The sequence below is a fragment of the Nipponia nippon genome, unplaced genomic scaffold (genome assembly GCF_047370975.1).
Source record: "Nipponia nippon isolate SJK-2023a ecotype South Korea unplaced genomic scaffold, ASM4737097v1 scaffold_23, whole genome shotgun sequence".
NCBI classification, from domain to species: Eukaryota; Metazoa; Chordata; class Aves; order Pelecaniformes; family Threskiornithidae; genus Nipponia; species Nipponia nippon.
The window spans coordinates 8,152,983-8,176,059 of record NW_028262340.1 but is presented as its reverse complement, the minus strand read 5'-3'; the positions used below and the strand labels follow the sequence as shown (position 1 = coordinate 8,176,059).

The following is a 23,077-nucleotide window of genomic DNA, read 5'->3' as shown; positions in this document are numbered from 1 at the left end:
TCTCCTCCCAAACATAGCAGAGACCCTGGGCAGGTCCCCAGCTTCGAGACCTGGCACTAAAGCCTGCAAACGCTGCCCACGCTGTGACAATTGGGTCCCCCTGCCCCCAAACCCCCCCTTCCCAACAGCAGGGCTGAGAACATGGCTGTGAGTTTTGCCCCGGAGCAGAGCAAAGGGCAAGTTCATAAAGGAGAAGGCGTGGGAGCTGCGGGGTCCGGCTCCTGCACACAGCCAGAGACGCTGCCTTGGGGCAGGAGAGGGGCCGGAGCTCAGCGGGGCGGGGGGAATGCCACCCCTGCAGCTGGCTGGAAGGAGGAAAGAGTCGACAATAAGAGATGCGGCACTTGGAGACATCCACAGAAATAAGTTTATTTCCCCTACCGTCAGGATTATGAAACCACAGAAGCAGAGTTTAAATATTTACAAAGTAATCCAGCGCCCCACAGAGATCAAGAGAACAAAGGATGAGGGTACCGAGGGCTCGCCCTCGCCAAAGAGCAACGGCAATGCCACGGAGCTCTGCAGCACAAGCGCGTGCAAAGGGGAAAGGAAAGGAGCATAAAACCGGCATCTGGAAGGTGAAGGACAGGGTGAACCTTTCATGTGGCTAGTCAACAGGGGCACTGCAAGGAAGCCGGTAGTGAGATGAAGGAAGCTGCAAGGAGGGGACATTCCTAACCCACCCCCCTTCTGCCACCTCCCACGCCAGGAGGAAGCAGCCCGCTCCCCACACAACCGCAGCCGCCGGCTGCAGTGCTGCTGGGAAGCTGTGCCAACCACCGATGGGGCTTCTCTGTGCTCCCGCAGCGCTGGGCTGATGCTACCGCAGTGTAGGAAAACTGTAAATCCGACCAGCCCACCCGCCTCTCCCAGCATCCGCCCTCTGCGGGCACCGTCCTTCACCGTGCGAGCACAGACAGCTTCGCATGTCCAGCACGGATGTGCGGGCTGGCTCAGCGGTACCTCAGCTTTGGGCCTTGCTCTCCCGTCCGCCGTGTTTCCTTCGGATGCCCGGAGCCATCCTCCATCTGTCAGTGGAAGCGGGTCGGCTGTTCAGCCAGGACTTGGGCGAAGCGCTGCCTTCCTTCCCCCGCAGCCAGCGCTCCAGCCATGAGGCTCTTTGCTGCTGCTCAGTAAGTCTCCATTCAGAACCCGTATCTGGTAAAAAGCGTTAGGAGCAAACGACAAGGATTTTCACGGTGGGGAATGGCACTCAACATGTTTTCAGAAGTCCCAGGAGTGAGGACTATGGCCAGCAGCCCTGCTCCCGGCCTCCCCCAACAACTCGAAGTCTCAGCTTTGGCAATGCTTGTATAGCTTATCGATAAAACACTGAATCAACGTGTGAGACAGGCCTAAGAGTCTCTAGGTTATTGCTACTGCTTAAGACAGGTTAGCTTCAGCCCTGGGGCCAGGGACTCCGAGCGCATCCTTGGCAGGTCACTCTGAGAAATCATACTTAAATTAAAAACAGCGGCAAAGGACTAATCTCTCCTGTTCAACTGGCTTGTCCTAGGGCACGTTAGCCAGCGGGCTCGCTGGGTGGAGACCGCAGCAACACAGGGTAGCTCAGTAAGATGCCATCCTTTCATTGTAAGGTTCTCTTTGACCAAAATATTGGCTTTCTAATCAGCCCCAGGCCCAGCGCTCTCCAGCCTGCTCTCCGCGCAGGCTTGAAATGACTGTACAGAGCAGACACCGACAACTATTTCAGTTCCAGGCAGATGGGGAAGGGCGCCAAGGTCTGCACGCCTCCTCCGCCCACCCCAGAAAAGCCAGCACCAGACGACAGAGACAACTGGATGCCAGGGAGAAGGGAGAGGTTCAAGGGGCTGTTTAAAAGTGACTGAGGAAAAGGAGGAAATGCAGAAATCGAGAAGCCCAAGAGGAGTCCCCAACCCTCCCACGTGGCTAGAGGAGTCGGGGGGATGGAAGCGGATGGAAAGGCACACGGAGACGGGTCTGAGAGGCAGCAGGGTGACAGTGAATGGGCTGCCCGGTCAGAGGAGGCCGCAGGGACAGCAGGCAGTGGGGAAGAGCTTTCCTGCTGGCCACGAGCACTCCTTGCGGTTGAAATCCATCAGGTAGTGGAGTACAGAGTTGGCTTTTCAAGGCAGGAGTGGAAAAGCTATTCTCCTTCCTCCGCAGTCAGAGGAGATCTGCTCAACTGCACATGGCCCTTCAGCCACATTTTTTCTAAAAAGCCACTTGGCTCAGAGCCCCACAGAATGCAGCATCTGCAGGCCAGAGCCCCAGCAAACACAGACCTGGACCTCTCGCCCTGGCAGAGGCTCTGGGGCATGTCCAGATTCACTCCCTGCCTAGCACTCAACAACAACCTACCCCCCTATTACCCATCCTGGGCTCAAAAGGGCCATCAGCCCCCGGTGCTGCCAGACCGGCATTTCTCACGTCAAAGCCAGTCCTGCTTTTACTCCCGGTGTGCTCTTCAAAGCACGCCAAGGAAGCAAACAGACCTTCTTGTTCACCACCCTGGAAACAGCTGCAAAAAAGCCAGTGCCCCGGTTTGCTGCTGCAAAGCCCAACCAGAACATGGATGCTTTCCAGTCCCTTCACCCTTTCTTTTAATCTCTGATGGCCCCACTGAGCTCAGGTCTCAGGTGCTGCTCTCACGGATGCTTTCAAAACCCTACACTAAGCCTCCCGTCCCAGAAACATGTACCTGCTGCTGCCACCACCTCTGCAAGCTCAGGTATGCTGTGACACACAAAGGACTAGGGCTCAAAGGGAAGTAAGTGGCTCACGAGAAAGTGTAATGACAATTTTAGATATTCAGAGCACAAGGAGAAGCAGGGAAGCTGTATTTTCTCTGGCACAAGCTAAAAGGGACTTAGCAGAAGACTCCCACCTCTGCAACAGGCTACTGAAGGTGTGCAGACTGCCACGAGCCGTACCCAAGCCAGTCGATCGACTTTCCTGCCTTTCTGGGCTCACCAGCAGGACCAGATGTATTTGCCCTGCCACAGAGCGTTCCTCTGCGTGCCTCCTCAGAGGAGTGTCCCGCCGTCAACACCCTCCTGTCACTACTGGGGAGACCATCAGCGAGTGCTGCGGCACTCCACATCCCCAGGAGGAACCCCACACCTCCACTTTGAAAAATGTGCTACAGGAGAGTCATGCAACAGGGAAACAACAGCTCCTTCTTGAAGACTCAGGAAATCTGAGGAAGCATCTGATGATGTCTGCCAAGAGGAAGAAACCAGGTGATCAGAGAGAACCTTACAAGGTGTATCTGCTTGTGCTCCTGACCCAGGAGGCAGGGTTTGCCTTGTGTCTTTTTACTTGGCACTGAAAGCAAAGGTGCCCACGCCTCTCCTTTCCTGACTGCGTTTCTACCCACCAAATTGCAGAAAGGGAGCATATTCAGGGAGAGAGCAAGAGGCTTCAGGACCCCTGACACTGGGAGACACCATCGACAGAACAAAAACAGAAGGAAAAGAAGCCAGTTCCAGGAAACAAAGATGAGCTGTTACAATGGAGTGGAGTTGCCACCTTCCCCAGAAAACGCCTCCCAGAGTCCCATGCCTCCATCTCGCTGGATCAGTCACAGTTTCTTCCTTCGTGTGCCCATGGAATGGGGAGTTCACAGCTGCCATCACCGCAAATGAAGCGTCAGAACAATGGTCACAATCACCCCCAGGAAGAGGACAAAGGGAAGCCAGGTCTTCACAAATCCCCCTATGCTGCAAGATGGAAAAAAGGGGGAGGGTTTAAATGTAAGAAATCAGCAGAGAAAGACAAGAGGGAGAGAAGGATGTGAGAATAACTGGAGAAATCAGAGGGAGACAGACACCCTTCTGACTTTCTTATCCATTGGTGGCACTGCCATAAAGCATGTCCTGGAGATCCACTCCGTGTTAAAAATGGAGACTAAATCAGGTCCACAAATAACTGTACCATGAACAATAGGGCTGGACTCCCCTTCCACCTTCAATTCCGGTCAAAGACTAGCACATTTCATATCTGCACAGACAGAAGCAGTGGCAGGAGATCACAAAAAATGAAACCCCGTTACCGTAGGCCTCATTAACCAAACTGCTGGTGTATTTAACCAAGACAGCAGGGACTACACTTGCCTAAAAGCTGGTAGAGAAGCTTTTCCAGAACAGGGACGACCCAACAGAAGTGGAGCAACTCAAAAGCTTTATGCAGGGCAGTCCTTGCAGAATCTCCTCTTCAGGCGCAAGGAGCTGAAATGGAGATTAAGTGCCCTTTCTAGTAAGGAAAGCTCGGGGTTTCCCTCTCTGCTCAAGTTGGAATCTCCACGCCAGTTGGAAGGAAATCTGACTAGTTTTTATGTAAACAAGATTCAAGAGACAGAAGAGAACCCAACAGACCTTGGAGACAAGCCATTCTGTGACCTTATGTTCTGACCTAACCCAGCCAAAAGACAACACAGAGTGAGATATGCTTTAGCTAGCATTTCCCAAATTCCAGGCACCCTAAATTAGCTGCCAGATACAGCATTTCAGGAGCAGCACCTAGTGCAACCCAGCAAGCACTCTTGGTTCTTTTCCTGAGAAGAGGCAGCAGGCAGTGACAGTACCACCTATCAGCAACATACACCCACACGTTGCGGGGGAGAGATGTTTCTTCCTGCTCCACGGGACAGTCTGAAGCTTTGGAGGGCTAGAAAGAATGAAACAGAGGCCCTTTGCCTGCTGAATCTAGACCTCTCCTCGGCTCACCTTACATACTTCCCATACAGGAGTGAGAAGAAGCAGAGTTTGACCATGTTCCAGGAGGTGCTGTTATCGTATCTCATCAAGTTTAAGGCCAGAGCCACGTGAGAATGGCAGTTATCACAGCAAAGGTTGTGCTGGAACAGAAAAAGGGGCGTGGGATCAGAAATCCTGTCCTTGAGGCTCCCCAGTTCTGCACCCTGTGTGCTGGTGCAGACCCACAGGTCCCACTCCTGCAGCAAGCACCCAAACACTGGGGAGGTTTTCCTCCACACACAGACAGGACATCAGCGCCGGAGCCGTACCATTCGGTGCTTGTACTCCTCCGAGGCATCGTGTACGGCTGTGTCCCAAGCATTGGGACCGGTGGAGTATACTTTGCTGGGATCCAGTTTCCAGTACCTAGAAGGATGAGAACAGATCGCATTACTGCTGCACCTTTACAACTTCTTGCTCTTCCCAGCAGGAAGATGATTAAAGGACTTAGAGAAATCCACTACCTCTGGAGTCCATGGAGCCGAGCTCTTCAAGACAAGTGCATGCTGCAGAGGGCAGCAGAAACTAATGCTCAGCACCCTCAGCCCGGCAGCACCCCAGAGAGAGAAACTGCAGGCCTCAGGGGTGCAGACAGAACTCTGAAACTGCTTTCACGTCCCGTGATGTGAAACCTTCAGGCCATTCAAAACGTAAACCTGATCTGACAGATACACAAAACCCAGGCACCTCTCCTCCTCCCCGCAGAAAATCATTAACAGGATGTGGGGGATGACAGTTCATTAGTACAGCACAGGCAGTATTTACTTGGAGCACTTGTTGTTAACATTATTTTAAAATGTTTTAGCCTTTTCTTTTTTTTTTTAATAAAGGCTCCATACAGCTCTCATTATACATTGCTGTCACGCTTCTAAAAAGATTTAATTTAACGTGGTTTCTTGAAAAGCAGAGACACAGTAGCCATCCACTTGAATTAGGGCATCTGAACAACAAGAAAAGCAATATTATAGCATGTCTGTCTCCATGAATTAAAGGACATCTGCAGGTCAGTTGGTTAGTTTAATAAAAACTAACAAGAGCACTTACTTCACTGGCTTCCCAAATGCCATGTTGTCTTCCTACAAAAAAAGAAAAACGTCTCAAGAGGATAACCCCGCGCAATATTCATGACATGCCTCTTGCTGGAAGGCCTCACAGCCTGCCATCGCTTAGTGATAAAACTGTCACATTGCCTCAGCAGTCTCGAGACACCAATCTTATTTGTGTGTCTAGATCTAGATTTCAATTGGTTTTGTACTCCTGTTCTGGGCCCGAGTATATTTATACTCTGTACAGGGTGACATCATCTAGCTTTATGTACCTTGTTCCCCGCCCCCCCCCCCCCCTTTTTTTAACTATTAATATCTAGTTAACTCAAAGTTGTAAGTGTTCCAATCTATTAAGAGTATTAATTATCCCAACGTAAAACTCCCTTACTTTCAAAATCCACCAGACTATAAAGCAGTTTAGAAGACTAGCACATACCTGATGCTAAACAGCATGACAGTAACAGGCGTGCTGAGGAAGTGGGAAGGCAGCTTCTGTTACTCAGAATTAAGAGGATTTAGGTACAAAATTCCCAGTTAAGAGCCTGGACGACAAGATTTTTTCCCTTCTGCTCACCAAACTGGCCACTATCTATCATATCCCCCAAACGAACTCCATTGGACAGCAGCCCACAGAGCAATAGCAAAGAGCCATGATCTTCAGAAACATCTGAGCCATTACGTTGTAAAACTTTGAACTGTAAAAGACAGGGGTTGGCCCAAAAGTCACCGACGAAGGTGAGAAGCAGACCGAGCACAGATTCTGCTTAAGCACCCAGATCCTTCGTCTACTTACTGAGACAAAGTATGGCCCCGCGAAGTCCCGGATGACTCCAGTCGACGTGCAGATACCCATGTGGCCAATGATCGGGAAGAGCCATCTACCGAGGCAACAAGTGAACCGTCAGGCTGAGATATTTGCCCCCCGATCACACCGAGTGCGTGCAACGTGCTGCCAGGAGACTGCTGGAGCGGCCGTACAATCAACTGCATAGCATGGGACAGACAGGCACAGTTAACGCGTTACACACAGCCCGGAGGTGAAAGCAGGTGAGCCAAAGCCAGGCAAAGACCGGTAAAGACGCAGAAGGGGTACAAGCAAAAGAAAAACACGCAGGGAATGCCAAAGCTGTGCTCTCCTGACAAGCAGGTCTAGTCAGCTCGTCTGTGGGGCAGTCAGGCTCCGGGACTTTACCATGGGTGGCTGCAGTTACTGAGAGCGCATGACTCCGAAGACCTGCACTACACACATCCCTGGCCAGGGACGGGCGAGCCCCCGTCTCCCAGAACAAACCCACTTGTGTATCCTACTTAGATATCCTACTTTTTACTTAAAAGGTTAGGACCAGGAGAAACTGCCTGGAGATAAAACCAGACTTTCCACTTCAGCAACTGAAAATAAGGTCAGCCTGCCTATCTTCCCATCCACACGGCAGCTTTTCACAGCAAACTAGACTGAAGCACCCAGACGGAAAATGGGGCTCCTGGCCCCAGGAAGAGCACTCCCTTCCCTAAGCGACTCCATTGTTTCAAAGACCTTCTCCTCCCCGCTGGATATTTACAGCCCCAGGGAGCAGCAGATCTATATCCCACCCCCCTCCCACCATCGTCCCTAAGAAGTAAATACTTCAGGCCAAGTTACAGCTCTCTCCCACATCCTCCGGCACTCTCAGGTTTGCTGACCGCTCTCCGATTTCTCACTCCTCTCTCCCTGAGGGACTGCACACAGCGAATAATACTTCAGAATAGATTACAGCAATGCTAAACAGAAACAGATTCACAGGCCATGGCTCAATTACAGATCCTAAAACTATCCAAATAAAGAAGGACTGAGGCGGGTGGATGTTATGAGGAAAGACAAGCCATACGTGCCGATAAGCGCAGCTGAGGTTATAAATAGTATATAGATCCTGTTAATAACATAACCCTACGACGGAGAGAAAGGACTCTGCGAAGTCTGCGCTTGCATCACTTACCCTCCGCCTGTTCCTATCTGGTGTGATGCAAAGCAGCCAGTTTGGCTATCTGTGCAATGCTTCACCAGCCAGAAGGCACGGCTGAATGTAACACTGCCACAGTGTTGCCACCTTCAAAGGTCTAGACACCTCTTCCTTTTTTTAATCCTCCTCTCAGCACTGACTAGCTTTCAAGCCTCCAAATCCAAGGATGACAGGAAACATCAGAGGGGAAAAAAATGGAGCGATTATGCAATCTAATGAGAAATTTCGCCCAATTTTGAAATTTCTGCTGCAAAATGAAATCACCAGGAAGATGTCACTGCTCATCGGGGAACGAGCCCACAAACAGATACGGATGCCCAGTGACTCTGGCAGCAGGACAGCCCTCTTCATCAGTCCCAGAGGGAGATAAGAAGGTTAAAAGCTTTGGAAAATCCTCCAGGAAAAGACTAAGGTGGGAATTTTAAGCAACCAAGAAAGAAAAGAGGTAAAAACCAAAGCTGGTTTGTAGCTGTATGTGAGACAGCAACAGGAAGGCTGCAGCTTCTCCCCGCCAGGGAGGCTTACAGTGCCATTCCCAACCCTGGCATGGACCACGCCACGTCTTCTACCTGACTTTCAGCTCTGGCTCAGTAAACATTATCACCTGATTCAACCGGAGGGGAAGAGGAAGGCATAAAAATAAGCCTTTGCGTTCCCAGACTACCCCCAAAGCCACATTTTGCAGCTTTTCATTTTCCCACGGCCAAAGAACAACTCAGAAGTCCTCCCTGGAGCCTGCTTATGCTTGGCTGACAGGACTGAGAAGGCAAATCGACTTTAACTCATTAAAAGCGAAGCGCAGAGGCTCTCCTCAAGGCACAGGGTGCTCTAAGATCCCCGCAGCCAAACCTCTGCTCCAGAAACATGAAAGACTTCCCACGTTTCAGCAGATCTCCTCCACTCCCGCTCCTGTACAGACAGGCCCGCTCGCCGCAAAGCTCTCCCCGCACACGCCCTTGCTGCGGGGAGGGGAGAGCCCTACCCGGTGACAGCGTCCTGCAGGGCCCCGAAGCAGCCAGGCACCCCGTCGCCCCGAAGCAGGCCGCGACCCCCAGGCGGGCTGGGCGCCCTGCCCGCCCCGGAGCAGCCTGGGCAGCCGGTTACCGCGGCCTGCCTGCCCCAGGCGGGCCAGCACCCGGTGACCCCAAAGCAGACCGGGCTCCCTGCCAGCTCCGGAGCTGGCTGAGCACCCAGGCACCGCGGAGCGGGGCGGGCAGCCGGCCCCGGGAGAGGCCAGGGGACCCCCGGCCCGGGCCTGGGCCTCAGCCGGGCCGCCCGCCCCCGGGGCGGGCGGGGAGCGCAGGGCCCGCACTCACGTCAGGACGGGGATGGGGGTCCAGACCACGCAGTAGGGGAAGCGGCCGCGCTCGGCGTCCAGCCCGGCCCCGCCGCCGCCGCCATTAAACTGCTTCATCTTGGCCTCCGCTTCCGCCATCACCGGGGCCCGCCCCCAACCGCCGCGATGGCGTCACTTCCTGGAGACGGCGCCCGCTTCCGGGCACGGCCAGTAACCAGGAAGCGGGAGCGCGGCCAGGCCCCGGGCCCGGCGCCCCCCGGCCCTCGCCGCCTTGGGCAGGGCCCCGGGGCTCGCCCAGCCCAGCCCGGCCGAGAGCCCGCGGCTGCCGCTGAAGCCGCAGGGGGACCGGGGTGGTGTCACAGCGGGGCCTTCTGCTGGGGCGAGGCCCCTGCGGGCAGCTGCCGTGGGCCCTCGCACCTACCTTGCGCGGATCTGCCACAGGAACCGCAGCAGCAAACGCCTCCCTGTCGCCCTCCCGCAGGTCGGAAGCTGGAAGGGCGATCCCAGGAGCTGTCGGGGGAAGACCACCTCAGGAAAGCTCACAGCAAGCCTCCCGTGAGAGAGGAGGCGGTCAAGGCACTGCAAGGGGTGGAACAGCATTTACAAATGGAGAATCGGATTAGAAAAATAACAATTGCTTTATTAGGAAGTTTAATTCAAACTACACGAGAAAGCTGAAGAAGAAATATCTTTATTCCAGATTTCCACCCACCACAACACACTCAGCAAAACAGAGTGACAACTCGCTGAACGAGAGGGAAGAAGAGGGGGCGACGCTTGCCCCAGCCCCGCGGCCCGGGGTGGGGGTGTTCTGCCCAGCGGGTGCGGGGGAGCTGCCCAGCGTCCGGCCCCGCTCTCCTCTTCGCATCCTTCCGTGCTCTCCTCGGAAGCCGCTCATTGCCTCCTCGCAGAGACCTTGAGCTGCGTTTCCCTCCAAGGCCCGTGGTTATCGGCTCTCCAGCACAGTTTGTGGTGTCACGCAGCACGACGCCAAGGGGTTTTGCTAATAAAACAGTCTCATAAAACTGCACGCGGTTGGGTTCCTCCCCCCTGGCAGCTCCTGCACGCCGAGCAGAGGCAATGCAGAGCAAGCGCTCTGCTCACAGAAGCCGCTGGCTTTTGTTATTAGCAAACCCTCTTAATTGCCAGAGCCACGTTCCCAACGCTCATCACAAACTTACAGCTTCCACATAACGGCCCCACTTTTTACTGAGATTTCTCTCCTTCGTCAAAGTCTTTTGTTATCTCTACTTTATGCGTTCTGCTTTCCATTACCCGACTTTGCTCAGTAATTAAGCTGAGTCCAACCTTCCACATTTATCAACATATTCTCTGTTCCGGGGACAGAACAGCACTTAACACGCTCACTGAATTTTAGACTAGCGAAGCTTCCAGCTTGAAAGCCCAGGAGATCAGTAACCTCTACCCACAGCAGAGGCACGTCAGAGGGGACACCAGTTTGGAGTTGCTGGTATGGCAGTAGAAAGCATTGGCTAACAGTCTAGCATAGAGGTGGCCTACCTGCCCGCGATACACCCTAACGAGTACTCAGGCTTTGACTCAACTAGCTTAGTAACGCACTGCAGACTACATCCCCTCGCCTCTACCGAGCCCTTGAGAGATCATCTAACATCCCGCCTTATTTCCTAGTCTAGACCCTTGTTTAGGGCTGCCCCTGCTCCAGAGGCAGCTGGATGGATGCAGAGCCATCCACTGAGGTGCTCGCTTCACCTCGAGCTGCAGCACGGGCATCGTCTCAGCGTGACCTGTCACCGATCAGGAGCCTGAGACCGTGCTCCTTGGCATCTGGTGGTGAGGGATTTCACAAAATAGCCCAGCTCCAAAAGAGAGAAAGCTGAGGAAACACAGACACCCTTGAGAGCAAAGCCATGCCTGGCGCTTTGGTTTCTAACAGACATTTCCTATTTTGGCACTTCGGATGGAAGATGCACACAAAGGTTGTATGTGTTTCAGTGAACACTTTTTGTTCAGTGAAGAAAAATACTTGCATTGATTTGCTCCAGGTGAACATAAGTATCAGAGATTGTTAAAATCATGAATAGGGGCCAATGTTCACATCAGCTAATGTGGTCCTGGCGCGTATGTGGGATTAGGCAATGGATTTGCTCTTCCTGCTTGTGTCTCGGAGGCTGCTAAGCAGCATATCACCAGGGACCAGCTCCCTTGGCACAGCCGGGCAGCAAGGACGCCGCCGCCAGTCTCAGCAGGACGCGGCTCCCTGCAGTGCTGCCTCACACCCTCCCCTCCCTCGTGGGCAGGGGTGTTTCAGACAGCCCTGAAAACTCTCTTAAACTCTCTTTCCCTCTTAAACCAAGTGCAGGAAGGCAAACCCAGCTGCTGGAGCGCGGGAAGAACACCATTTTCCCCAGGCTGGATTTAAAAAAAAAAAAAAATTAAAAAAAAAAAATCAATACAGCACTCCTGTACGGCACAGCTTTCTTTTGTGTTTGTCAGGCAAGCAGAAGGGCTCTCCATCCCCAGTACCGCACTGGCAGAAAACGGGTGAGCTGTAGCTGACAGCAGGGTCTTCCTAGTGACAACTGGGAAGCTGCTGCTGTTCTACTGCTATTGATCTAAGCAGAATACAAAACACCTGAAGTCAGCAGGGAGAAATAGCTGCAGTTGGAAAAGAAACTGCGGGGGGGAACCAGGGGGGGAGAGCAGGTAAGAAGTTCTCCATGCATAAAATTAAAGGCCGGGCTTTTTATTGCAGCTATTTTGCCTGACTACAATACTGGATCGATGTACGGAGCAGGCATACTGCCATCATTGTTTTTGCAATCTCTCATTTGACGAGAAACAAAAGGTTTCACTCCCACTTCTGCCAGCGCCTTGCTACCGATGGCTCCTCTCTCCTGTCGTCAGCAAGGAAGCAGCTCTACCTCCCATCGGCCCAAGACGTCCTCAGGACAAGGACCTTTGCCTGCTCGCTGCAGGTGCCAGCGCGTTGCTCGCACCCCGGAGATGTGGGAGCCCTTCCCAGAGGCAAGCCCGTCTGCTCCGGGAACGAACAAGCCCAGACTGCACACGGGTCTGGGTTTGTCCAAGCGCACGCCACCATGGCTACAGCTGAAGCTCAGCCTGGAAGGGATTCGGAGCCTGGAAGGGATTCGGTTACCTCCCCTTTCTACCCTGGCTCATCTCTGAGCCTGAAAGAAGCAGGCACCCAGCCAGCTCCTGTTCAGTAAGCGGCTTCCTTGGGAACCTTCCCTGTTGTGACAGCTCAAACATTACAGGGACTGCCAGAACCAAACCACTCAAGGAAGAGATCCCCTCCCCCTTCTGACATTGACAACCGAGGCAGCAGCAGGCAACACCGCGTGCAGGAGCCTATTTAAAATGTCACCGAGGCGCAGGCTGATGGAGGACACCAAGGTGTCCTTCCCCCGCCCTGGAGGTGATGCTGGGGTGGGTTGCTTTGCGTTTTTGTTGTTCCTTTCCTGTGGTCTGTGCCTGCTGCAATCTGACAGCCTCTAATCGCTCAGTGTGAACCAGAAACGTCACTCAGCTGTATTGATGATGGTGCTACTCACGAGCGCAAGAACATACACAGGCTCAGCCACCCACCCCAAAAGCAATGCCCCTAAGCCATCTCACCCCTCAGCTTTAACCTTCAGGTCTTTTCTGCTTCCCTGTCACTTGAAAGCTCAGTTTCCTCCTGTCTCCCTCTCCAGTTGACAGAGTCAATCCACAGGGCAACTTTTATCTTTAAAAGGAAAGCCACCAGTTTCTCAGGGACAAGGGGCACAAGGTGAAAGAGCTCAAAGAGCCAAGTGCAGGTCACGATGATTTCTCAGCTATGAAATCCACAAAAAGGCCCACCTTCGCTCCTTGCCAGCCCCGCAGAGGCTCCCGATCAGTCTCAGCTCCTGCAGCAGCAAGGCCTGAACAAGCCACAAGGAGCGTATCAGGCAGAGGACTGGACTCCTCACTGCACCAACAGCGGGCAGTTTTCTGACATCCCGCTCCCATTTTGCTCAGAGGCGGGAGCCATCTTGAGCCCTTCGCAGACTTGTTCCTGGCACTGCCAACAGTTACACCAGAGAAAAGCGAATTCATCAGTAGGGCTGCGATTGTTCCTCTCCCCATGTCCCAGAGCACAGCGCTCCTCTCCCTCCTCAACCCAATTCCCTTACCCACATTACAAACAAAACTCGTTTTCTGGGTCCTTCTAGCCATTTCCACCCATGATTCTACCACTCAGCTTCCCCTTCCACGTTTCCTCTTTGTCCAACCATTCAGTCCAAGATCTGACCTAATTAGTTGATTGCCAATTCCGGCTGTGGATGCACATTGCTTTGTTAGAGCAGAGCTGCCTTTTAAAGCAATAATTTATATCAGACAGGATTGGAAATGAAGAGGCCTCAAAAGGCCTTCAGCTGAAAGGTGTCCAACAGGAATTTTTAACAGAAAAGTTCAAGTGGATTCTGAAAATAGCAGACTGTTTTCTAACGCTTACTTAAGGCCTGGCGTTCTGCAGCTTGGAGGGCAGGAAAATATTTGGGAGGTTTTGTAGCACGAGCCCAGAGGAGAAAGAGAGTTTGTGATATCCTTAGCAAGGGATCATCTCTGGGTCTAAATGTTGATGTCCCACACACCACGCTGAGTGTGAGACACTTTAAGGCAATAAGTGCGTTGTTTCTGACAGCGGAAACATCCCAGGTCAGTCAGTAACATGGTGACTCAGGCAGGCGGCCTTGGGCCTGCCCCACAGCCCAAGTCACCGGGGCTCTGCTGCTCGGGGCAGGAGGCTATTTAAAGAAGAGCCAAGAGGCAAGGATGGGCTGGTTTCCCTATGCAGCTTTTTGCCCCCCCACCCGCTCACCTCTGACTCTTGGGTTCAGCACGGACTCAAAGAGGATTTTATCAGTTTTACCCCCCACCCTGACAAAACATGATTCAGAGAAACTAACTCCATCACAGCACCATTAATCTTTCCGTAAGACGTGTGCATGGCTCCTCTCTTTCCTGGCAAGCCCCAGGCAGCCATTCCCACCCTTGCCCCAACGTCTGCAGCTTCAGCTCCAAACCATGCCAGAGGTGGGCTCTGCTCCCCAACAGAGCCCCAGCCCTGGCTCCACCAACAGATCCGAGCTCCCACACCTGGATAAACCAACATTGGCATTAACTCAGCAGCCACCACAGCCTATGAGCCACGGCTGGGGCTCCCCAGCCCCCTTCCCACTCAGGTTTACTGGGGCTGCTGCTCTCCATGAAGCAGCACAGAACCATCCAGCCCAGCTGGCCGCCCTCCGCCCACCCCTGTCCACCTCCATAGAGGAGAAAGGTAGAACAAAGCCAGAACAATCCCCCAAACAAAATGACACCAAGAAAGTACTAGAACAAAGAACTGTTTAATTGCTTAACCCTTTCTCTTCCAGGGACCAGAGAAACAAGTTTTCTGCTCCTTCTAATGAGGGCAGTAAGGCTTGTGTGTTACCTCTACAACTGCAGGGGCAAAGTTTACGAGATGATCATCTTTAGTACTTGAAAAAGCGAGAAGCAACGGTGATTGCAACACTAAGAGAATCCTAGAGTCTCCTAACGGAGAGCCCATTGCTAGAATACAAAAATAAAGGAGGCATCCCTGCATATCCCAGGCTAGAAAGAGTTAACCAGAAAGAGCAGGAAGAAGCTTTCCCAAAGAGGGGGTTGAAGTAAACAGCAGAGGTCAATAAAGCAACATCTTCTCCCTACTTCCCCAGCATGTTTTTTCCTTCACCAATAAATACAAATTCCTCATTAACAAGCGACAAAGCAGGTAATCTGCTCACGACAAGGGGAAAAGGGGCTAGAGGCAGAACGATTTTTCTCTCCCCTTCTCTCCCATTATTATTTATCTTTTTTAACCAAAGCAGCCATTAAAAAAAGCAATCCACTGCAGAGGCAGGGAATCTTGTAGCTTTCACACTGCAACCGGCAGGTAAGAGAGCTGCGCTGTCGCACAAGGGTAAAAACAACGAAAAATAGCTGCCACAGCAAAAGGTGAATGGGGAGGGAGAGGTCTGTTCTTTTCAGAGCTTTCCATCTCGGTCTCTCAGTTTAAAAATCAAAGTCTGCAGACACTGTCTACTGAAAGCTGAAAAAAAGTTTGAGTGGGAGGAGAAGGGGGAAAAAAAGAGGATGTGTCTAGTAGGAAAGCCTTAAGCAAAAAAAGGAAAGGCCAGACCATGTCAGAAAGCCACCCAAGTGAGAAGAATTTTCTGTTGCCTCTGGGTTTTGAAGAGCATTGAGAGCCGGGGGACACCTGGGGCAGGGGAGCTTGTACACAACCAAACAGGTAAACTGAGCAAGCCGTCACATCTACCGTGCTGGCACTGCGTGAAAACAAGCAAACGTGCCCTCGGCAGCCAAGTGACAATCTGTCCCAGGAGAGCGCTGCTTCTGCAGGAGAAGATGGAGGGCGAGTCTGCCATTGCAGCTCAGCGCAGCACAAGGGCAGCCGCTCGTTTCTGGCGGCGAGGGGCACGCTCCCACAAGACCGGGGCTCGCTAAGGCTCGGTTTCACCCACGCATGACAGAGCAGACGGACATCTTTGTCTGAGCGGCAGAGACCGGTCCCAGGTAGCGCCGCTGCGATTGCAAGGGGGGCGCGGGGGATCTCTCTCTGCAGGGAACCGCGTCCTTGGAGAGATGCTACGAGCCTCTGTGACCTCCCTCCCTCCTGCACAGGGCTCACTCAACTCGTAACGACTGTTCTGGAAGGGAGAGGAAGCCAGTTACCTTGACAGCCCCTCTCATCAACGCCTGGCAGCCCAAGAAGGAAAGGGAGGCCTCTCATCTTTCCACAGCAGGAACAGGAAGACCAGGGATCGCACCCCATGGAAGAACGGCCCTAATGCAGCATACACACATGCGCACACACTCCCAGACACACACCTCACACCCCTGGGACCAAGGCTAGCATGTTCAGACCTTCAGCAGTAAGAGATACAAGACAGCGCAGAGCAGTTAAGATCTCCAGGGGCTCTTTGGTCTTAGTTGATAGTCCTAGAAAAAACAACCTCTTCGGATTCAGTTGCAGCACAGCTGTGTAAGATCTATTTGATATTTAGTGTTTGGCAACCGCAAGAGGGGAAAACGGAGCTGCATGTTGCATGAGAGGGGAGGAATGGAAGTACAGTGCCGCATTTCTAGGCGCGCTCCTGGCTTTGCAGCCAGAGTCAGCGTGTGGAGAGCGGGAAGAGGAAGGAGGGTTCCTGAGAGGACCGCTAATCCATCAGATGTTACACCAACCACGAGGTGGAGAAGGCCCACCTTGGCCAAGACAGAGCAGCTGACTGCACAAAAATGCTGCTGTCTAAAAGCTCGAAACTTTAGTTGCGACATAAACACGGTGGCAACCTTCTCAGCTCCAGCAGAGGTGACGTGGAGAGGAGAAGGAGAATACAGCTACACACATTTTGGGCAACGGAGAGAGAAGCTCTAGAAGAGTGCTGTTACCAGCCCCTTTCCTCAGTAGCTTTAGCTACGCGAGTCCTAGGCCTCTGATGAAACCTGCTCCCGTTGCTGTCACCTTTCTCCGCGGGTTCACGGACCGCAGAAGAAAGTATCAGAGCTGGGCAAGCACATCCTGCCCTGTTGAGCTGCACACACTCAGTGCCTTCACTGATTCACCAACTAAGACGGATGCCCAGGGACAAGACAGGCAATATCCAGTCCTTAATATGACACAGCTACATCTGGTGACAACGTGTTAGAGATGGAAGCCAGAAGAAAGATGCTATGGGACAAAACAGGTGTTTCACGGCCAACAACCCTAAACCAGGGGCCTCTGGACAGGCTGGTAGCACAAAAGCAGAGTCAAGCTTTCAAGACCAAGCTCACTGCAGTAAATTCATTCCATAACCCCTGCCCTAGGTTTGTATTTTATTCAGGAATTTAACATCCCCTCTGCAAATGCATGAATGCAGGCAACATCCCCCTGTACCAGATCATACAGCAGCCCTGGAAAAAAAATCACCAGCTTACACTGCTTACAGACAACTCAAAGACCCCTGTTGGGACTAAATTCCACTAAAGGCAAACCCCGGACTGCACTGCCATGCTGCTCAGTAGCGTGACGGGAGGAGGAGGAGGTGGTGGCGATGGTTTAAAGAGACGGCTGCTCCTGCCCCTGCCAGCTTGTCCTACTCTGTGCATAGTGCGAAACAGTGCAGTCATTCATCAGAGAAAGTTCAGGACCAAGGAAACTAGGTTCCCTTTCAGCCAAACAATTAGAGGAAGGAGAGGCAGTTCTGTTTTAGCTGGGCCGGCACTGGACTTGCCCCTCTGAGCTGTCTTCATCATCTGAGCCTCCAGCCCCACCACTGGTCAGTCCTGTAATCCGGTACCCCATGTTCAGCAACATCACCTCCAGTGGGTCTGCATTCATTCGTCTCTGGTTAGCTTGGGAAGCACCTTCCATGTCCACTACCACACGGCCATTAAGGGTTTCACTCTGCAAGACAAGAAGGGAGAGAATTCAGCAAGGCAGCGCTAGGACCAAAGAGGGGCTGTTACTGCTGCTGCAACTATCAAGAGATCCCAGTAGGAAAGACCGGTACGTGTTACATCTCATGACAACACCGCAGCCTGTTACTGTGGCTCTTACCTCCGGCCTAGGGTTCCACAGCCGTACAACTGGGTCAATGCCGCTGGTGGCCAGGAAGCAGTAACTGGGATGAGGCTGGAGACAATTCACAATCGACTCGTCTCCCTGCAGCACTCTAACAAGGTTGGTGGTTTCTTTCTCCCAGATGAAGAAGGAGCCGTCATCTGACCCACTGACTATGTACTGTGCATTGCTAGGGTGAGAGGAGCAGAGACTGGAGATCATAGCTCAGAGTCAAAGCTAGTCTCTAGCAGACATGAGGATCTCAGTTGGCTTCTATAATCAGCAGGCTGCCACCCCTCGCGCTTAGGGATCCAGATAAAGCTTTCTGTGTTGGTTCCCTCCATCCCCAGGATTCATGTTTTCAATCCCAAATGGCTTTTCTGAAATGCTAGCCCAACCGGGTCCTCTGTGGATCTGCTACTGAACCAGCTATTCATGCAGCCACACAAAGAGGAGGGTTTCTGTCATCTTTTTCAACCCTGCAAACCAGCATCAGCGTCATTTTATGAACAGTCACATGGGGCTACGCATGAGGCTTTATCCGATGGAAGAGAGCATCCTGCTGCTGCTCACACTCCTGTCCTGCATCCCTATTATGCTCTGCCAACATACCTGCCAAAGAAATTGGCCTCTTTGATGTCTGTAGTAGTGTTACAGTGGCCACAATATCGGAATTTGTAGTCATAGCTGCGCTCCCTCAGCACCATCTCATCCTCTGAGATGGAATCCTTGCGGCCTGTGGCTCGCAGCCGGATGGGGCCACCCCCTTTCTTGTCTTCAGCTGGAAAGACAACAGATTTCCCTCGTCACGTTTTGGGGAGGAATGTGTTGTAAGCAAACAGCACTCTCTGAGACCCCAACAGCTTTAGAGAAGAGTTAAGGACAATTCCAGCAGGGAGCAGGGCTTAGAGCACAAGATTCCTTCCAGATTATCTCCTGGGTACATCAGACCCCTTTAATCATACTCTCGCTCGAGAGCAAACCAGGACCAGGCGCAAGCAAAGAACAGGCTCAGGCCAGTTTTTTGTGCACGGTAACAATCAATCTCTCTCAGAAGTTGGAGCTTTACTTCACAGGGGCAGTTTAAGGAGAAAATTCCTTGTCTGATCATTAGATTTTAGTATAACCTTGAAGAACCACACCGAACGCAGGCACTCACCGTTATCGCTCTTGGAGAAGAGGGCTGCATTGATGTCTCTGTCTAGTGCATCGCAGGCACTGCTATGTGCTTGTTCTGGGAACTTCCCTTTAAAGTCATCCAGACACTCCAGTGCTTCTGCCACATACTTGAGTTCAAAGAGACAGCGGGCAAGACGGAAATGGGCCTTCAGGTGGCATGGATTCAAGGATATGGCCTTCAAGCAGTCCCTTAAAGCATCATAATGGTCCCCATCCCTGAAGAAGAGGGAGGGGGGGATTAGATGGCCCAAACAGAAACAGCGTACATTTTCCACTGCCATTTCCCAGCCCTTGTTTCACTCCAAAGCTTGTTGTTTCCAGCTCTCTCTGTGCAAGCAGACACCCCACAAGCTCACGTACTAATAGCATTTGCTGTTTCCCAGGGGCACCATCTGACCAAGCCCGGCTTCTTGAATGCACCTCCACACGTAGACAGGCAGCCCTGTAACGTGACCGCACAGGGAAGCCCAGCAAGTCTTGACCTGCCATTTTAGATCCGACGGAGCAGAGCTCACTGATAGAACACATTTAGGGAAGTCCTTTGAAGATGGAGGATGCACAAGCCCTCTGGCCAAGCAGACACAAGGCCTCTCCTGCAAGGCGAGCAGGGCCTCACCAGAGCACGGCGGCTCACGCGTGCCCCTTTGTGGACACGCGGCGTGGCAGCACGTTTCCCTGCCCACAGAGCCACCGGTAGCCCTCAAGGAGCTACAGGACCACCAGGCTTCATAGCCCTGACGGACACATGTCTAAAGCAGCAGCCTTTTCCCACCTTTATATGAAAAACCTTAGAGTTTTAGAAATAAGCATTATAGCAGACCGGTATCATAACGGGTATTTATATCCTATTACAGTTACTGGAGACTACACTTGATTTCCCTAAGCTCCATGGCTGTGGGAATGAGAACGCCTCTGCTTCTGCTCTGGAAGCAGGAGAGACCTGACGAGCCTTGCGTGCTGGTATTCAGTTCAGACTGACAGAGGCTGACGAGTCGGCCAGGGCTGACACGCCTGGTGTACCAGCATCGAGCCTCAACTGTTCAGAGGCACCATGATCTGTCCTAAGAGCATGACAAGTCTCCATATGATGGCTAATAATAATAATAATAATAAAATAATAACAACAATAAAGTTTCACACCTGTAACCTATGCGCACCGCACTCACCAAAGCCCAAGGGGAAGGGGGTGAATTGCCCTATACCTCCCATAGGGTGACGATTTTGGATCACGTGGAACCTTTGTCAGGGAAGAGGTGTTCCTGTGTCTCTACTCATTAAAGGGAGCTCCAAATCTTTGGGTTACATGCTAAGCAGCGCTTATTCAGTGCCACAGGCATGTTCTGCAAGCCGTTCATCCTATTGCTCCCTCCCGTCCAGGTGGATATTGGCCACATACTGCAGCTTGCTAGCACAGTACAGAAGGTAGAATGCCATGTCCATGAGATTTGCAGCAGAGCAGAAGAAACATGGTGCTTGAGAGCTGTCTTTACAGCACTGCGTCTGTGTTAATCCAGGAGGCTGGATGCATGGCATCAGGCCACTTTTATTCAAAGGGGGAATGCAAGTTACCTGTTAGGATGATAGAAGGGTGTCTCACATTTTCAGAGCTGACTGGGCTATTAGCTGCTTTGCCACCCTCAAAAATCCTTCAACCTCAACTCCCAGTGTCAGACAGCCCAACAGACTGGTGTGAAAACGTACACGCCAAGATGTAAAGCAGGCACTGAGTTCTCCCATTGTTACAGGTTCAACTCAGCCTGTGCAAAAATGCTCGAACTAGAAATCAGCTAAGTACTGTCAACACAGACGGCTAAAAGCAATCTGGAGAGTGATGCAGTTGGCTCTTACAAGCAAATTTTAAAAGGACAGCCTTAGAAGCGTTGCAGAGTATGAGTAGCATCTTAAGGGAGATGAGCAAGGGGAGGTTAGGAAATTACAGACCTTCCTTTCTTCTAGACCCCTCTGTTATTCAGAGAAGGAGGCCAAAGCAAGACCTGCGGTATTCTGCAGGGTGGCCTATAGCTCTTCCTGCTCCGAACGTGGAGGGCACCTTAGGGACACACGGAGGTTCAGCGTGGGTCCCTGTCCAGCTGCTTCACCCTCCTTCTCAGTGACATCCCAGCCACTTCTGCCATACGCCAGTAGCTGTTCCTAGCAGAAAAGCGCCTTGTATTTTCTGCACCTGAGAAGATATCAGCTCAGTACTATTTAAATTCTAATCATTGCATGCCACAGAAACCCACTGTGCATACATTTTCACATCTTCCTGCTACCAAAAACTGTAGCAAAGCACTAGCTGACACACAGAAAGGTTCAGATCTGCCAGCATCCTTCGGGAAAAACGATTCCTATAAGAAAAATGTCATTCATGAGATCAGCGCTCCGCTTCTGTCTTCCATTCCTTAATCCCAACCTATTGTTCTTCTCCCTCTGAACACTGAGGTCTTTTTGAGGCAGCTCCCAAATCTCTCCTATTGCAAAAGAGCCAGTAGGCCAGTTACCAACAGTCACAACAACTGCTGGCTGCTCTTTATCTTGGCAAGAAGACGGGAGAATTCATACTGGGGATTTCAGCAGGGAGAGGAGAAGGATATCCTCACAAAGCAAATGTAGATGAAGGACCACAGCTATTTTAAATATGTTAATAGAAAGTCATGCTACTCAGTCTTATTCTGCTCAAGGGGACAGATACTAAAATAACTCAGTTGTACCTTGCAGATGCAGCTCTGGCTATTGGTCAGAGAAGACATTACCTACTGCAGAGGCTAACAGCATATTTTGCAACAATCAAGACAGAACCTCCCCCCGCCGCTGAGGCACCAGTTGCCACCTCCCCAGATCCCTCGGAGAGGTTTGTTTCCAGTAAGGGGAGTGTGGGTTAGCTGGGTAGCACAGGAACCACCGGGTCACATCTATCTGCAGTACTAGTTACTTGGATAAAGCAGCAACCAAAGCAACTCCAGGCAGTCCTACAACGATCTTCTATCTTGAGATAGGAAGTTAGAAAGCATAGTAACCATTACCTCGGCTGTTGACAGCAGATGTAGAGCCATACTCTAATGCAGATCAGAACTATCCAAAGAAACACAAACACCCTTGCAGACACTCATAATGCTGTTACTCAAAAGTGGATTTTTGGTTTCTTTTTAAACAGGAAAGGAACAGAACGTTACTCAGCATGCCAGCAGGCAAAATGATGAGCTACTACCAGCTGTGCTTGCCTGTGCAGTATCTGTGGCTGTAATTTCTCCAACACATGCTGCTGTGCAATCCCCTTGTTCTGTGCCAGAGGTGACCCACTTACAGCTCGATCCAATAACCCCAACCCTGCTCCACACACAGGGGAGCCAGGTGCTTCGCAGTGGACAAGGCATCCATGGTACCCAGAAGTCAGGCACCAGCACCGCCTGTGCCACTAAACTCTCCGATAGTCTCTGCTTCCTTACCACTTGCGCTTCATGTAGGCAGCGGCTCTGTTGCCATAGAGCATGGCATTGTTGGGGGCTTTCTGGACTGCTTTGCTGTATAGCTGGATGGCTTGAGTCCACAGCTGGCAAGCAAAGGCCTCGTTGGCTTGCTGCTTGATCCTCTCCAGATACGGAGGTAACTCCACTTGCGGACTGAAGGGAAAGAAGAAAGGAGCACAGGTAAGTCTCGCATGCTAACGCTCCGTTAACTCCAGTTAAATGTCTGCAGTGTTTTGTTCTTGCTCAGCAAGTCCCAGCAAGCATCAGCTAATACCAAAAGTTTCAGAAAAAGGCAGAAGAGACCATGTACCTGAATAACCTGGATTTAGGAGGAAGGTTTCTTTTTGACCATCATTTGACTGTTTATACGGACTTTATATACAGGCATCCACTCAAAACTGAACAGTGTGTATTTTAAGCATCTAACGCCTCAGACTTCACCAACACATCTTTGCTTTGACTGCATGAACAACATTTCCAGTCCTCTTTTAGCAACGTGTAACAGAATGCAAATTCAGAAGGAAACCAAGCATCCGAGTTCACTGGGCCGCACAAGGCCCATGCTCAGCAACCCAAAATTCCAGCCACGTCTCTGCTGCCGTGGTGGAGGGGCCATCTAGAGGAAACAAGCTGAAAACATTGAGCAAAGTGACTTTGGTGGAACGTAGACTACCCATATATGGTACTAAGTAACTGTGTCTTGACTTTTAACCATGTCTCATCAGCTGGAGGGAA

At 51.8% G+C, this 23,077-nt stretch overlaps 2 protein-coding genes across 6 annotated transcripts in view; both read right to left on the bottom strand.

Annotated features, from left to right (window-relative positions):
• Window positions 1-349: 349 nt before the first annotated feature.
• On the bottom strand, window positions 350-9,256 carry TMEM222 (transmembrane protein 222). Of its 3 annotated transcripts, XR_015705408.1 has the most exons (7): window positions 9,099-9,256; window positions 6,579-6,663; window positions 5,784-5,815; window positions 5,009-5,105; window positions 4,710-4,840; window positions 3,514-3,704; window positions 350-1,158 (listed from the first exon to the last, which is right to left on the bottom strand). XR_015705408.1 is itself a non-coding variant. In XM_087760488.1 (6 exons), the coding sequence occupies exons 1-6, from the start codon at window positions 9,215-9,217 to the stop codon at window positions 3,617-3,619; spliced, it is 552 nt and encodes a 183-aa protein (XP_087616614.1). In that variant the 5' UTR covers window positions 9,218-9,256; the 3' UTR covers window positions 350-3,616. The 3 variants fall into 3 exon arrangements, 2 of the variants coding, with proteins under 2 accessions (XP_087616614.1, XP_087616615.1); XM_087760488.1 differs by having other exon boundaries at window positions 350-3,704; XM_087760489.1 differs by lacking the exon at window positions 3,514-3,704.
• Window positions 9,257-9,754: 498 nt separating this feature from the next.
• The window catches only part of WDTC1 (WD and tetratricopeptide repeats 1), a 32,334-nt gene continuing 19,011 nt past the window's right edge, over window positions 9,755-23,077 (bottom strand). For 2 of the 3 annotated variants that reach the window (XM_087760485.1, XM_087760486.1), the window contains exons 12-16: window positions 22,322-22,495; window positions 18,856-19,091; window positions 18,309-18,477; window positions 17,694-17,886; window positions 9,755-17,540 (exon numbers count right to left, since the gene is read on the bottom strand). In XM_087760485.1, the coding sequence (XP_087616611.1) occupies window positions 17,343-17,540; window positions 17,694-17,886; window positions 18,309-18,477; window positions 18,856-19,091; window positions 22,322-22,495 (970 nt within the window). In that variant the 3' untranslated portion in view covers window positions 9,755-17,342. The other variant, XM_087760487.1, reaches the window with a different exon arrangement.

Coding starts and splice junctions, on each gene's coding strand:
- TMEM222 (XM_087760488.1), bottom strand. CDS start 9,217: ATGGCGGAAGCGGAGGCCAAGATGAAGCAGTTTAATGGCGGCGGCGGC. Junction 5,106..5,783: donor GCATTTGGGAAGCCAGTGAA/GTAAGTGCTCTT, acceptor TCATCCTTCTAG/GTACTGGAAACTGGATCCCA. Junction 4,841..5,008: donor AGGAGTACAAGCACCGAATG/GTACGGCTCCGG, acceptor TTTCTGTTCCAG/CACAACCTTTGCTGTGATAA.